The 15102-nt window shown below is 34.9% G+C and overlaps 1 protein-coding gene across 1 annotated transcript; it reads right to left on the bottom strand.

Moving 5' to 3' along the window:
* Positions 1 to 6842: 6842 nt before the first annotated feature.
* On the bottom strand, positions 6843 to 11227 carry LOC135080149 (endocuticle structural glycoprotein SgAbd-3-like). Its single transcript, XM_063974834.1, has 4 exons — positions 11171 to 11227; positions 9883 to 10159; positions 7760 to 7966; positions 6843 to 6892 (listed from the first exon to the last, which is right to left on the bottom strand). The coding sequence occupies exons 1-4, from the start codon at positions 11177 to 11179 to the stop codon at positions 6843 to 6845; spliced, it is 543 nt and encodes a 180-aa protein (XP_063830904.1). The 5' UTR covers positions 11180 to 11227.
* Positions 11228 to 15102: the final 3875 nt, after the last annotated feature.

Below are 15102 nucleotides of genomic sequence, written 5' to 3'. Positions count from 1 at the left end.
TTATGAGGTGAGGGAGGTGCGGGAACTCAAGGCTTAGACGAAGAGATAAGAGGTACAAGCCTTCCAAATGAAGCTTCTCTATTAAAAATATGCAGGATTAAAACGATCACAATAGACCGAAACCGGTTGCAGTGATGCTAGACGTCACTGAACTAGAACAGCAAATGAAAAATCATATTCATGTGTCTTTGTGTGGTAAACTGGGACAACTGGAACTCATTCTATTAATACTGAAATAGTGTAATCTCATAAATCATTAATTAATTGACAGTGGCGTGAATAGACTGCTAGGCAGCCTCCTTGGCTAACAAGGTTTTATTGATCTTTTCACCACAGCAATCTATTTATTGCATTCGGTTGTTGGTTTTATTGTTTTTCCCGACCAAAGTTCCAAAATCCTATTCTTTCTCTTGATAATAGGGTCATACGATCTAGCATCCCTGATAGATAAGAACTATTGCCTTACCAAATGAAGTCCTAGAGAATATTATAGCAATCTCGGATTTATAAGTAAGCAGATGTTCGCGGGTCAATTGGTTTAGGTAAAAACATTTTGACTTGCGGAACTGAATATTCAGAAAACATGTATACTAATCGCAATGTAGGTTACAAAAATATGCATTTATCTTTCAACCTTGACTCTCGGTTGACAAATTTTAGCGCTCTGATAGAGTCTAAGCTAGACTGGTGGGGTGAGCCCGATAACACTTATTTTTAACTACCGCAGTGATAAAAATGGATGGATTTTTGTAATATTTAAAATGCATGATCTTTTTATTAGATCATGATTTTGTACTTATTGTTTGTTCGTTCTTTCAGTTCAGCCCACTGACTTCCACTGCTGGACAAATACCTCTCCCAAGGATTACCATACCTTTGTAAGCTGCTTTAATTTTTTCCCGTCTTCACAACATTTATCATTGATGCTCTGCTCCTATTGGTTGTAGTGTGATGGTGTATAGCCTATAGCTGTCCTCGATAAATGGGCTCCGACACAAAATGCTTTTTTTCAAATCGGAAGTGTTCGTAGGTAGTTAGGTACTGATATTAGCGTGTTCAACCAAACAAACTCTTCAGTTTTATAATATTAGTATAGACTTGAGGGAAATATTAGCCTTTAAAAATGTACTATGTCACTAAGAAGAAAATAATAAAAGGGACAATATTATTTGATCCTCTAAAAACTAATTGATCTTTTTTGTATGTGCACTTTTAAAAATAAATGATGTATTTTATTATATTTTATCTTTATATTAATTATTGGGTCTATATTAGTTGATCTACCGATAAATTATGAATGATCTTCATTTAAGGTAACATAATATTTATGTTTAACATACTCTTTTAATATTTGGTAAACAAAAATAATATTTTGATCTTCTTTTTTAGTTATTGATCTTTAATTTTGTTAATTTGATGATTTTTAATCAAGTTTGCCTTTTAATATTGATCACCTAATAAATACATTTCGATCTATGTATAACTTAACTTTAAAATATATTTGATCTAACTAAAAATATTATTGGTTAATATTTTTAATTAAAAAATATCTTTTAATTTACGCAGTACTTTGTGGTTGAGTGACAATCATCCGTCATTGGTTACTGAGTTGGCCAAGGGCTTAGCGGCCAATAAGCAAGCAGAATGGTACATTGCCATGTTTGTTTAAATTACAAGCTTTGCTTAGTTTGGGACTAGAGGCGCTATGTAAAATAATTTCTTACTTCTGTAATCCCTGAACCCGACATCATAATTTTTACCTCTTTATTTTTTTTCAAATCGCAAGGTTGATTTTCTCTTAGTATACCGATCTCGACCGTGATCAGTGACCATAAAGTCATCTGTCAACGGGTCGATTAGACACGATAAAAGCACTAAACGATATTTGTTTACTTTTAGTGCGACATCGGGTCGTAAGGACCTGATAAGTTTTTTTTTTCCAAATATTTACTGTGTTTGACGAAACAATTGCGAAACAATATGTATCTTTCGTACTACTGAAAAGACCGAATATATCCATCCCGCACCAACGCATCCAGCAACTAAGGTCAATTCGACCCGATAACGCAGTGTGAACGTGTTAAATATGCTTTTTAATAAAAAATAAATCTTTGAACATCAAGTGCCTTTAAATAGTTTCCATCCTTTGACTACAACTTAATAAAAATAAGTACCATAACATAATTATTTTGAAGATTATTTGATATAGACAAAAAAAAAATTATACAAATCGAATTATTTAAAAAAGTATCACAATATTGAATATTTGGTGCTCATTTCTTTTATTTTTGAGGACCAACAAGTAACGATCAGATATAATTTTTACATCTCAAAATTTTTTTGCGTAGTTCAAAAGAGGTTAAAATATCGATCGATTTCATTTATTTTATGTCTCAAAGAAAGAGGATCAATCATTAAAATAGATGACCATTTAGATTTTTTTATTTGCCGTTTTTGCTAATTTAAAAAGATATTTTAAATACATGCCATAATAAAATATACAAAAATGTCTTAATAAAAAAATACTACAATATTACTTAATTAAATATTTCAGTTTTCCTGCTTTACTGCTTTAGTTTGCGGCTCAGTATTTTTACCACAATGTAATCATACCTACCTACAGAATGAATAATGATGTATTTAATTAGAATTTTGTCCCAGTTAAGACGTCAATTGCTATATTTAAAATATTATTAACGCTAAAGTTTGTAACGTTACTCCTTCACGCAAAAATTACTAGACAGATTTGGATGAAAATAAAATGTCAAATAGACTAATTTTTCAAATCCACTATAAAAATTACGTCAAATGATTTGTAAGCTTCAGATAGGTAGCTAGACCTACAGTCTATGATTTAGTCCTAACAATGTCATGGCTTACAAATATCATAGTAAGTATCTATCATGACGCCATGTTTAAATCATGCTCTTATAAATCATGATTTCAAGGAACGAATCACTAATTCTCGGTTCGGAGAATATCTTCGATTGTAATTGATTTAAATGGCAAATCTTTGCCTATGAAATCGTAGTTGGATGATTTTGTACAAACATGGGCATTAAAAGAGTAGGTACTTGATTATTATGATACATTTTCACTAGAAGCCTAATTTAGGGGTTAATAATCCTACTAATATTATAAATGCGAATTATGCGAAAGTTAGGATGTCTGGATGTTTGTTACTCTTTCACGCAAAAACTACTGAATGGATTTTGTTGAAACTTCACAGTATTACATTGTTCATAATCCAGATTAACATATTTTATAGGCTATAATTTATGACGATATGTGACAAACTAAATTTCGCGGGTGAAGCCGCGGGCAAAAACTAGTATCCCAAATTCACAACCGAACCAGTCTGGCCATCGTGGGGAGTGTAGCTGGTAAATTGGAGTAGGGCGTGCTTCTGAAGTAAAGACTGAATGAACTGATGATAATGACGATGATGATGATGATGATTATGACACGTAGTGTGCATCGACTAAGCTCGTAGATGTAAGTACCTATTATAAAACTGATTATAAAAAATTTTCATAATAATTGGAGCATAGATCCATTGATTCAAAATTCGTCGAATGACCTTAGTAGCAAATTTTTTTAAATATTTACGGAAGTTTTTGAAAACTATTTTAAAGGACCATTATTTATTTTATAAGTTCAAGTGCAATATTGATGTTGGTAATGAAAATAAATCTCAGTGTCAATGGCAAGATCAAAAATACTAATTTGATGAACCATCAAAAATTGAGCCGCAAACATCATTAATGTGCAACATCGAAAGAGATTGTGATTCACTAAGAATATAAAGCGATGCGATACTAAAACTATTGGGTATAATGAATAGTACTGGCATAGGGAGGTATTTGTTGTAGAGTTCAAAATATGATGTAATCAATTCTGACACAACAACAAGTCAAAGTTTTAAAGTAAGGGCTGTATTCAATTATTACAAGAGTATTCGCTGGGTGCGAAGTACTAGGTGGGGGGGACATAATCTATCGCAGCGCTCATGGTGGTCAAAAGTAGAAATAAGGTAAGCTCTGTCATCAGATGTATCTGTCAATGGCAAAGCGATTCTACATAATACATTTTAATATCATTAATTAATCGCATGAAAAGGGTCCTACTGGGAACTTAAATAAAAGAGTGGACTGTAGGTATTTCGATAGGGCTGTTTTAATAGCCGTTTACAATTTGGAAATAACTAAACTATACAACGTGGTAGTACAAAAATGAGTCACAGTAGTTGTTGTGCACAGATGTTTGCCTTATGATGAGAGCGTGAATTATTGAACTCTGCCCTTGTTTTGTTCTTAATTCTTCTACATCTCGGACTTGTCCAGCCAATACCAACAACTTTCCTTTAAATACGGTTTGTGGTTGGAATTTGATATTGTAACTCTCACAAACCCGGTCTTCAAAACGATACTCATTTCGATCTGAAAACGATATTTAATTTATTACTAGCGATACAGAAACATTTAAATATATTTACTGTTATATAATGAAACCGTTAAAGTAGCTTTTTCTTTTTGTTTTACTGTAAAACTACAACTATAAATGAAGTAAACAAACCCTGACACAATCAAAATTAAACACACTTTTTGGACTTACCTCATTTGATTTGAATGACCAAAATGATTTCAAAACCTTTTTTCCACCCAAATCGTGGTATCACAACAATTTATTAGTTGAAAATATTTGTTATTTTTTCATTTCGATATTTTTTCACAAATATACGACCTAAATGTCAATGTGACAGAACCCACAAAGTTGTGGACGCTAGTTGGCGCTGTAATCGTGCACGGAGCCAATAGGTAATACGAAATATAGAGAGAGAAGTAATCACGAAACTCGTACATTATATTCTGTTTTGTATTATGATGCAATGTTCCGATGTCACTAGGTATTATACGATGGTAGGTATCATTTGGTATCTGCTTATCAAGGTTTATCATCATTTTAGTTAGTTGCAGTATTGCTGGACTTAATGAACTATATTATTTCGAGCTTTTCTACTTTAAGCTCATTAAGTCTTTCCTTTTGCAAGTAAATGCTTTTGTTATTGAGCACGTTTATGTAACAAAAAATAAGCATCAACTATGTTTGAACCAAATAAACAATTTCTTTCTTTCTTTCTTTCTTCTTTCTTTCAACTAATATTAATACCAACCATTTACTTATAGTTTTTAATCCCTCGTGATAAGTTAAATATGCTTGTGTTACGAGTGGAGGGTCTACTACAATAGTCGAGCGGCGGCGGGGTTCGAACCCGCGTTACGAATCGACTTGGAGTTATCGCATGCATTGGCTTACAAACCTTACACTATTCCTTTACATCACCAAGTTATATCGCTCATGTCGAATTGTTAATGGTACGCGGGCATTCACAGCTATGCCCCAAGGCCGGTGATCGGGGAGTCTACTCTGATAGTCGAACTTGGTTCTACTACGAGTATGTCTGTGTCCTTCACTCACATGACTTTTACTTGGCGAGTGAGAAAGCTGGAGTATTTAAGAGCAGATTTGGCCAAACAATTATCAGCTCTTTGCGCTAACTCAAGGACCTAAATCTATTTAACTTAAAAGCAGAATCTTATGAAACAGGTCACAAATTAAACACATAAGCGCCTCGCAACCCTAAAATGCGCGCCACTTCTATACCTGTCAGGATGTATTTTACCAATATCAGATGACAAAACAAGTCTAGTCTACAAGGCTGAAACTCTTTCGATTTGAATTGTCTAGGAACACACCAGTGCATAGATTCCATCAACCTTAGTTTCGTACAAATTACAAAATTTAGTACTCTGGGGGCACTTAAAACCGTCGGAATGCTTCCGAAGAGGTAAAAAATTTTCGATTTCTATATCGAAATAGCTATTTAGAATAGAGGCTTGCAATTATGACGCCCAGGTACGAGTAAATGGGGTAATCGAACACGAATCTATGTACAAGTATGCAGAAGAGCTCTTGTCATCTGACGTTAGTAGGTGTTGCTTTATTAAAAACTGTTCATCATCTATCTTACGCGGTTTAGATTTTTTCATACAAATGTTTTTTCCCGCTAACTCCCGTTCCGGTGGGAATTTTGCAATATCCTGTTGTAACTAAGCTTTAAGTTTACTAAGGTACCTGCATGCCAAATTTCAAGCGTCTAACTTAAGCGGTTTAGATTTTTCATACAAAAGGATTTTCCCGCTAATTCCCGTATGAAAAATAATCGTACCAAGTTCCGTTAAAATCCGTCGAGTAGTTTTTGTTTCTATAAGGAACATACAGATAGACAGACAGACAAAAATTTTACTGATTGCATTTTTGGCATCAGTATCGATCACTAATCACCCCCTGATAGTTATTTTGAAAATATATTTTATGTACAGAATTCTCTACAGATTTATTATAAGTATACTCGTAGATATAGATACAGAAGACAATAATTCTTTATTCTCCCACAACAATAGAAACGGGTCATTTTTTTTAACAAATAAAGCCAAGTAATATTGGCTTTAAGCTGTTCATAAATTGACTTGAATAAACCTATCAATAACTGGGTACCTAAAGAAGTAGAGTCGAATCAGTCCTCCATTTGCCTGTTGTAAATTAGAAAGGGCCGTGCTCCTGAAGTGGGGACTAAAATTACATTTTTCGTTAAAAATAAACAACTGAATAAAAATATTTACAGATTTATTATAAAAAGTTAACAGTAACGACTACTTGAACACATACTGGCCATCACGTCCAATCAACCACAAACCAATTTAAATAAAAAAGGTAAAAATGTACAAAATAACTAATTAATCTGTGTTTGACTGTACTGTGGGGGTACAGTCAGAACGAAACTAGTATCCCGCGTCGGCGTCGTAACTGCTCTTTTGGCTGTCGTAGTGTTCTGAAAAATAAAATAAAAATACGTCATTAGTCATTGATACGAGTATTAACAACTTTATAATAGGACACGCTCTCTCATGTGTACACATTTCAAATACAAATACAAGAAGAAATTTTGAATTAATTCAGTAATTCAAGCTACTCAAGCTTTTCTGAAACGCCTTTAGTTAAAGTGAAGGCAATGACTTGTGCGAGGTACTTAAAGCTTGAACTTTTATTACGAGCCTGTTGTTATTTTCACTGGCTGTTTCATTGGTATACTTGAAATCTATATTAACCCCTGTATTCCTCCCCTATCATCATTATTATTTGTGGGTCTAATGAAAGCTTGCACTTTTCAGGTTTATAAGAGGTTTATAAAAGCTGTGTAGGTCTTTCATCGGACATGTCCCCGTGTAGCAGATAGGGGAACTCTCCTCAGTTATGGGGGGTATCGGTTTACGGGGTAGGATTTATCTTTTACCTCATTCAGTTGCAGACTTCAAGATAGCTGTCGAGATCGATTGGCAGGTGGGACTCCTTTGGCAAACACAAACTCTTAACAAAAACTCCTAAAGCTCTACACACAGGCGTACCTTGATGGCCATTATAACTATGAGCTCTGATGAATTAATCTAAAATTCTGGAGTAAGATGGCTTTTGAAATCTGTGCGAGAGTAAGCTGGAGTAAGCAGTCATTGGGGCTGTAAAAATGAGACCTTACCTCGTAGGTCTGCGCTGGTTTGACTGTAAAGCTAGGTAAGGAGGACCTTACCGAGAATACTACTGCAAACTCTCGAGATGGATTGGCCGAGAAGTTGGCAAAGGGGCCTACAACTTAAACATTTATGAGTATTTAGGACCTATAAGGCTGTATGAATAGACCTACCTCGAACACCATCATTCAGCTGTAGACTCTTCAGGATAGCTTCGGGGATCGGTGGGGGAGTGGGCAAATGAGCTCCCTCCGCGTGGTATCCGTTCTCATCGGCGGTGTAAGTGATGGTGTAGGTCTGACCGTCGTCTCCTACGTAGGAGTAGGAGCCGGAGACCTTGAGGGATCCCTCTTCAGGGGCAGCGCCGGGGAGGACGCGACCTGGGGAAGAAGAATCATAAGCATGACGAGTGTTTCTATAGTTATTTCCATTCTAATAAGTATTACAAATGCGAACGTAAAAGATTATACGAATTATAGGATTTATTTTGATTGATTTATTTAGGATAGTCTTAACCCGCTTTTTAAAGTCGACGTGCGAAATTAAGTCTCGTGTGAGTGACAGAAATTCAAGCGAATCCGTGGGAAAAAGAATATTTGTGGACTGCCATTACTGCGATTTTCTGCCCAATGTCCTTATTCATTACAGCACTGAAATTAAAATAGCCTCATAATTTTCAAATCAAATCAAATCATTTATTTGCAGTTTCTGGTCACTTATTTTTTGCACATAGCGAAACGATCACGTAATCAAATATTTTACAAATGTTTCATTGTCTAGATACAGGTGTCACTTTAAAGTTTAACGTAAATACTTAGACCCGAATTCCTTAAACTGCATAGCATTGCATGTGTTTAATTTAAGCTCGTTAACAAAGAGCCATAATTTAACTTAAAACGTCCGTCTAAACCGTTGTTAACCTTTCGATAAATAATTGGCTAGTTTACTTTTAAACTGTTGCATTTGCTATGATTTCGGTTCGTGTTTACTTCGATATGTTGTGTTCTCACGTTCCCGCAAACAAGGTTGGCCTAATTGGGTACAAATTGAACTATAACTGAATAATTATTCATCAAGAAGTGAGTAAATATTTGTATGTCATCAGAGCCTAGCTTTCATTGAGCTCTACGTGACTGTGTGTGTATATCAAGCTCAATTATTATTATTTTCTATTAGACTATTAAATGATGCTTACAAATAGTCAAATATTGAAAGAAAGAACAAAACATAAGTTTTACATGACTCACACTTTTTTCTTCGAGACAAATATTTGGCATTAGCTGTGAAGAAGTTGAACTTGTAGCATTGTTTATAAGCAGATTTCAAAATAATGAACCATTTATGAGATTAAAATTTAAATTCATGATGAAAAGGCTTCATAATTCTTGATTTTTAGACCTAATTATAGTTTTTGGTGAAGATGTTTGGATCAAACTGAAATACCCATGGACAATGTAAATAATCTACTGTAACCACGAATGTTATTGCATTCTCCATAATGATGTATGCAATTGAAGATTTTGTGTCAAACACCATTATTTCTGTGTGACGCAAAACTATGGCAATCACGTTAACGAGGTTTTCAGTATTGTACTCTGGTGAGATTGCGGCATTTTGGAATTTATATGACAGAATCGCACATACATAATTATTATCCTCGTAATACGAGCATGTCACTATGCTGGCATTGCGTTCTTTCTTCAAGAATAAACCAAGTAGTAATGAGTACATTTATTATGACTTTATAACTATTAAAACAGTTGGTACACAATATGAATTTAAACCCAAAACTTTTGAACGACTTTCGTAAAAAGTGTGAACAGTTAAAATCAATAATTTGTTTTTTAGCCTTTTAAAAACTGTTGGTACCCAACGAGAATCTCTTTTTACTCATGCAGCTTAGTTTACATTTTAAAATCAAACAGCCTCTAACAAATGCCTTTTAGATGACAAAATAAAGAAAGACAAGATAATATTTACAATTAAAGTTTCAGCAATTACGGACATTGAAGTTTCGCACAAATACGTTTTTTAATTTAACGAAACCAGTTTGGTAGTTTGCCTAGTATTAACATTTTCATTGGACATCAGAATATGATAGATAGGCTAAAGATATTTAAAGTATTTTAAATTAATAACAATTATAAATGAAAATTATACTTGTAAATACTGCGATATACGAGTACAAACGCTTGTATTGTCCGAGAACTAAACCAGGGATCTCTACCACAATAGTCCGGTCCCTACACTAGCACTACTTTCCAAGGAATTCCAAGCAAAATACGTCAACCCTTACCTTCTTGCTCAGCCTTAGTCCCATCGCTGGTCTCATAAGCGTAGTGGTATCCATCTTCATTGATCTCGTTCTCGTACTTCAAGATCTCAGCGTTTGATGATGCACTGGCACCGCTGTAGCTTTGGGAGCCTGATGATGCGAAGCTTGAAGGTCCAGAGGCACCGAAGGGAGCTTGGAGACCAGCGTTAGCACCGCCAGATGACTGCGCGTTGGGAGGAAGGTAGACCTTGTCCAATTTTGCAGCGGTGGCTACGGATGCCAGGGCAAGGATGATGAGCTGGAAATTTAAAGATCCTGGTTAGAAAATCAACTTCTGATTGATGTTAAGCTTCTGGAGGCTGTTGGAAGTAAGAGCCACATCCTTTGTGGCTGAAGATTCTGGGTTAACATCGCTTCTACCTTCGGCCTGATCATAATCTTCCATCAACTGAGAGAGCTTCTGTGTTATGGTTGGATTTTATTGGTGATTAAACAATAGATTCTGGCTATACAGGAGCTGCAGTAGTGAGAAAAAGAGGTGAAATTAATCCCGATTAGAAACTCTACTTGAACTAAAAGTGCTGTTTGATATTTTATGTTTTCTGTGAACTGCGAGTGTCGTTCAGTATTTTATTTTGTGTTTTCTATAGTTGTTTATTTTGTTGCGAATAATTATAAAATAAATACAGGTTAGCATGTAAAATGGGATGACAAGTTCAAATATATTAAAGGTCAAGGATCGATTGATTGCTTTTTGACTGATCTTACTGAATTATTGACGATAGTAACATTATGAAGTAAGTGCTAAGTGTTAGAAAATTTTTACTGCAGTAGAGTTGTAAAGATTTATTAGGTCAATTGACAGATTGCGAAAATATTTTGACAGAAAAATGAGTTTATTTCAAATTTTAATACTCTTGCATAATTTTTGTTAGCTTTTCAAATACTCTTGCATAATTTTGGTAGCTTTTAGCTACTTAAATTAATTTGATGGCAAACTAATTGGACTGCTAATATTAAGATCTTTACAGTACCAATATTGTTTTCAAAATTTTGCCACAAATGAATAATTATGTTGTTACTTTCCCACTTATTACTGAAATGAATGAAAATCACAATCACGGCGGCAACACTTTACAAATTGATAAAACTTCACTTTTCCTTTCAAAACCAATTGAATCACATTTATCACAGCAATATCTAGAATCCCGATCCTAATTGTTAAACAGATGCAACACAAAACACTCGGCCTAAAATCGTGACACGCAAATAGAAAGGTAACCACTACATCACTATTACAAATACTAACGTATTTCATGATGATGCGTTCTTCTGAAGAGGTGCCTATGGAATGTGACCAGACCGAGAACTACGGAGGTTATATACCAATTCGATATATGACCGATACTCTATCTGTGACGTCACTGTGCGCAGGCGCATCCCTTCACGCGCGGTTCCTTAAATCGAACGTGTCAAAGTTGAAATTCGCAACGAACTCCGACAAGGCCTGATTTTTCGAACGTTTTAACCAAATTGTTGGTAATTAATGTGTACTTGGTAATTAGTCTGGATTATATGGCATTGGAATGGATATGATATATCGATCTCGATTAGATCAGTTTGTTTTACGACTTCTAAACATTTTTATGTATGAAATATAACGCGTAATAAATAAACATTCAAATTAAAGCTCACCAAATTCGTTGATTGGCTTTGATTTTGAAAATTTACGATGTGAATGTAATTTAGGAAGGAATTAGTTTTATGCGTAACTGATCAACTTTACTGTCAATATAACCTTATACTGCCTCTGTGGTCTAGTGGTAAGACCACCTGCTGACGTCTTAGGTTCGATTCCCAGTGGGGGCAAAATATTGTGCTTGGTTTGGTTAGTTTGGCTTGTTCTAAGTCAATCTGGCTAGCGACCACCATCTCACTTAAGTCTGATAGCCTCTGGCATTATCATTTCAGTAATATGTATGTATTTTTAACGTCAAATTAGAGCAAAATAATTTCTTTGACTATCAATCGATCAGTATGGAAAGCATTGGGGGAGGCCTATGTCCAGCAATGGACGTTCTATGGCTAAAATGATGATAATGATGAATTACGTTTAAATCATTTCGTCTACGTAAGACTCTTCAGTTTGTTATTGTATTTTTTCAAAGGCAATCGAATGCAAATCAACATTAACTTTACCAACTTCTTTACTATTTCGAAGACATTTTAGTAAAATGTTATCAGATAAAAGATCAGTTGATCACATCATTCCAAATTCACATGGCTCATCAAGTCATCATTGAGCAAGTGAACTTTACCTATTGCATAAATAATGTTTTTATACCTTGAAGCTAAAACCAATAGGTTAAAAACCTCCCATTTTTTACAATTCAGCTCTAAGCCTGTTTTAAGTAGGTATTTTACTAACCACAGACTTCCTGGCCTATAATGTTTTCAGACAAAGCTTTTATAGATTGTGACAAATGAAAGTTTTTCAGACCCATTTTCATCTTTGTTTGACAAAGCAATTCTTGATTACACCGGCAAATAGTCTCAAAGAAAATTTTAACCGTGAGGATTTCTAAACTTTAGGTTTCGATCTTTATAATATCGAATATTTCATAGTAGGTAAGTATTTAGTATTAAGGTTACAATTTTAAAACACACCCCAGACTGCATCTCACTTAACACCAGGTGCGATTGCGGTCAAATACCTGCCTTGTAATGCATTTTAAAAAAAATCATAATACAAATGGCAATGCCAGATTTTGTATGGAAAGTGGCGTCTTTTTTTTTTCGCGCGGCCATCGACCAAACTTTGTTTTTTGATTACAAAATAGTGTAATACACCAAACTTACTATGGCATGTATACCTCTAAACTCAGTCTGAACTGAGTTACGAGTATTAGAAGTTTGATGATTTTCATACTAGATTTGCTTTTTGTGCGCAAGTTTTGTAAGAAATTGCAACAAAATATTGCGCTATTTTTTTATTGCGCTGATTCTGCTCCATACTGATGTCTGGAGCCTTTAATGGATGGTATTGTTTGTTTACACATACAATCTCACTATTTTGTTGCAATTTGTTAGAAAACTTTGCGCGCAAAAAGCAAATCTAGTATGAAAATCATCAAACTTCTAATGCTCGTAACTCAGTTCAGACTGAGTTTAGAGGTATACATGTCATAGTAAGTTTGGTTTATTACACTATTTTGTAATCAAAAAACAAAGTTTGGTCGATGGCCGCGCGAAAAAAAAAAGACGCCAATTTCCGGCATTGTCTTTTGTCTTGCTATTTATTCCCTAAAATGATCTGGTATAGAGCAGTAGTAGTTAGAATGCCATTGTTTCTTATTCTGAAACAATAGGTACAATTGGTATGATTGGGTTTCAGAATAATACAGGCTTGAATTCTTTCTCCAATGAAGATCTATAAAAAATCATCTTTTCAAAACCCACAAGCTTCAGTAATTTTTTGAAGGAACTCAAATTCAACGGAAGTCTCTAATCAAACACACACGCGAATCGAATCCGCGACTCTTTCACGCGCCACCACACCACCGTGCCAAGGTCAATAATTTTAGTGTTAGTTCCTGTCTAATTGTTGCAGGAAGTACAATAATATCTTAATCGCATCATGCATTAAAATGCATCTTCATTATCGTGATATGGCCTTTCACGTTTAAACAAAATGACCTATCGTATTTATGTAACTTTAACGCCACGGGGGGCTAGTGGCTAGAAAGTCCTACGTTCGGTATCAAGATGGGGCATGTAGAATCGTAAAGACATCAGTGTGGCGGTTTGTTATAGGCCCGATTTCTCTGTGGAACAGTTTTGATAAAAATATGAAGACATGAATCAACTGGATTGTCGTAGAAATATTTAAACATCCATACAAAACAACGCTCAAGAGTAGATTCAGTTTCATTGTCACTATACTGTAGGTATTTGGTCTAATTTCTAATTTGGTCCATCCACAAGGTGGAATGACGACATCGTGAAGGTAGCAGGAAGGCGCTGGATGTAGGCCGCTACCAACCGGGCAACATGGAAAGAATTGGGGGAAGCCTATGTTCAGCAGTGGACGTCCTATGGCTGAGATGATGATGATGATGATGATGATGATTTGGTCTAATATGATATTCAACCACACAAACCCTTATCCCCCACGTAATTTCCACAACGACCAGTCCTGCGCTGTTAGCATCTAGGTCGTCGGTCCACCGAGTGGAGGATGCATCTTTTACGACAAAATTTCTATTTAAAACACCGTATTGCAATTGGAGTAATCCACAAGCTACAACTGCAAGTGCATTTCAGTAGCACCAATTAAAACAAAATCGTAGGAAATTGACTTCCAGTCTGGATGACCTTGAAGACCCAATCTAAGTTTTGGTGAAAGATTTTTTAAAACCAAATCTATAATTCCAAAGATACGCGTATTTAACTTTTCATATCACATCTCAAATTCATTACTAAATTATTACATTGTTGATAATAAATAAAAGTGTTACAAGTCGCTCATCGAACTGGGTCAAAGTGTACGCTATGACTGTGAGTGGGCAACTCAAGCTTGACAGGTGAAATGATAATAGCATCTGCCTATTGAGCCATGACCATAATGAATTAGGCACTTGCATAATATCAGATTACTATCACTTGAAACATAGCCCGAAGAGAACAGTCAGTCTTGTAGGCTTAGGATGCACCACACGATAAACTTTTGTCGCGGCATTTTATCGATTTTGCGCGATAAGCTCATACATTTGTCGTCTAAAATCGTCGATAAGGTATGGCGCGGCATCCTTGCTAGGCTGGTAGATAACTTTACAAAACCAAATGTAAAACTTTTTGAATGACGAAACAAATATTTATTTTAGAAACGAATTTTAATTGAAGTATCAAGCGTTACTTCATGTTTAGTTTTCATTAACGTAATATCTCAAATGCATAATATGATATAACACTGTAAGTTATACATAGAGTTTACACTGTAAAAACACTACATTTTACAATGGGTAAGTACGCAACGCATAGCAGCGTTTATGGAATAATACCAATTTATTATCTTATTAAAATAATATTTTTTTTAACTTCCTACTTTGTAAGATTTCGATTTTTTAGAAGAAATATACTAATGTTGCCTATATCTTATCTATTACCTACTAGCTTCGCCCGCGTGGAATTTTGTCTCTCACAGAAAAACTTTATCGCGCGCGTCCCTGTTCCAAAAACCGG

This window comes from Ostrinia nubilalis, chromosome 17, assembly GCF_963855985.1.
Source record: "Ostrinia nubilalis chromosome 17, ilOstNubi1.1, whole genome shotgun sequence".
NCBI classification, from domain to species: Eukaryota; Metazoa; Arthropoda; class Insecta; order Lepidoptera; family Crambidae; genus Ostrinia; species Ostrinia nubilalis.
Note: the sequence above shows the minus strand (reverse complement) of the source record. Positions and strands in the feature narration are given on the sequence as shown.

Bases quoted from the DNA above. Each gene is read 5' to 3' on its own strand.
- LOC135080149 (XM_063974834.1), bottom strand. The intron at 7,967-9,882 runs GTAAGGGTTGAC...CTTCTTCCCCAG, and splicing joins GACTAAGGCTGAGCAAGAAG to GTCGCGTCCTCCCCGGCGCT. The intron at 6,893-7,759 runs GTAGGTCTATTC...TTTATTTTTCAG, and splicing joins GCTGAATGATGGTGTTCGAG to AACACTACGACAGCCAAAAG.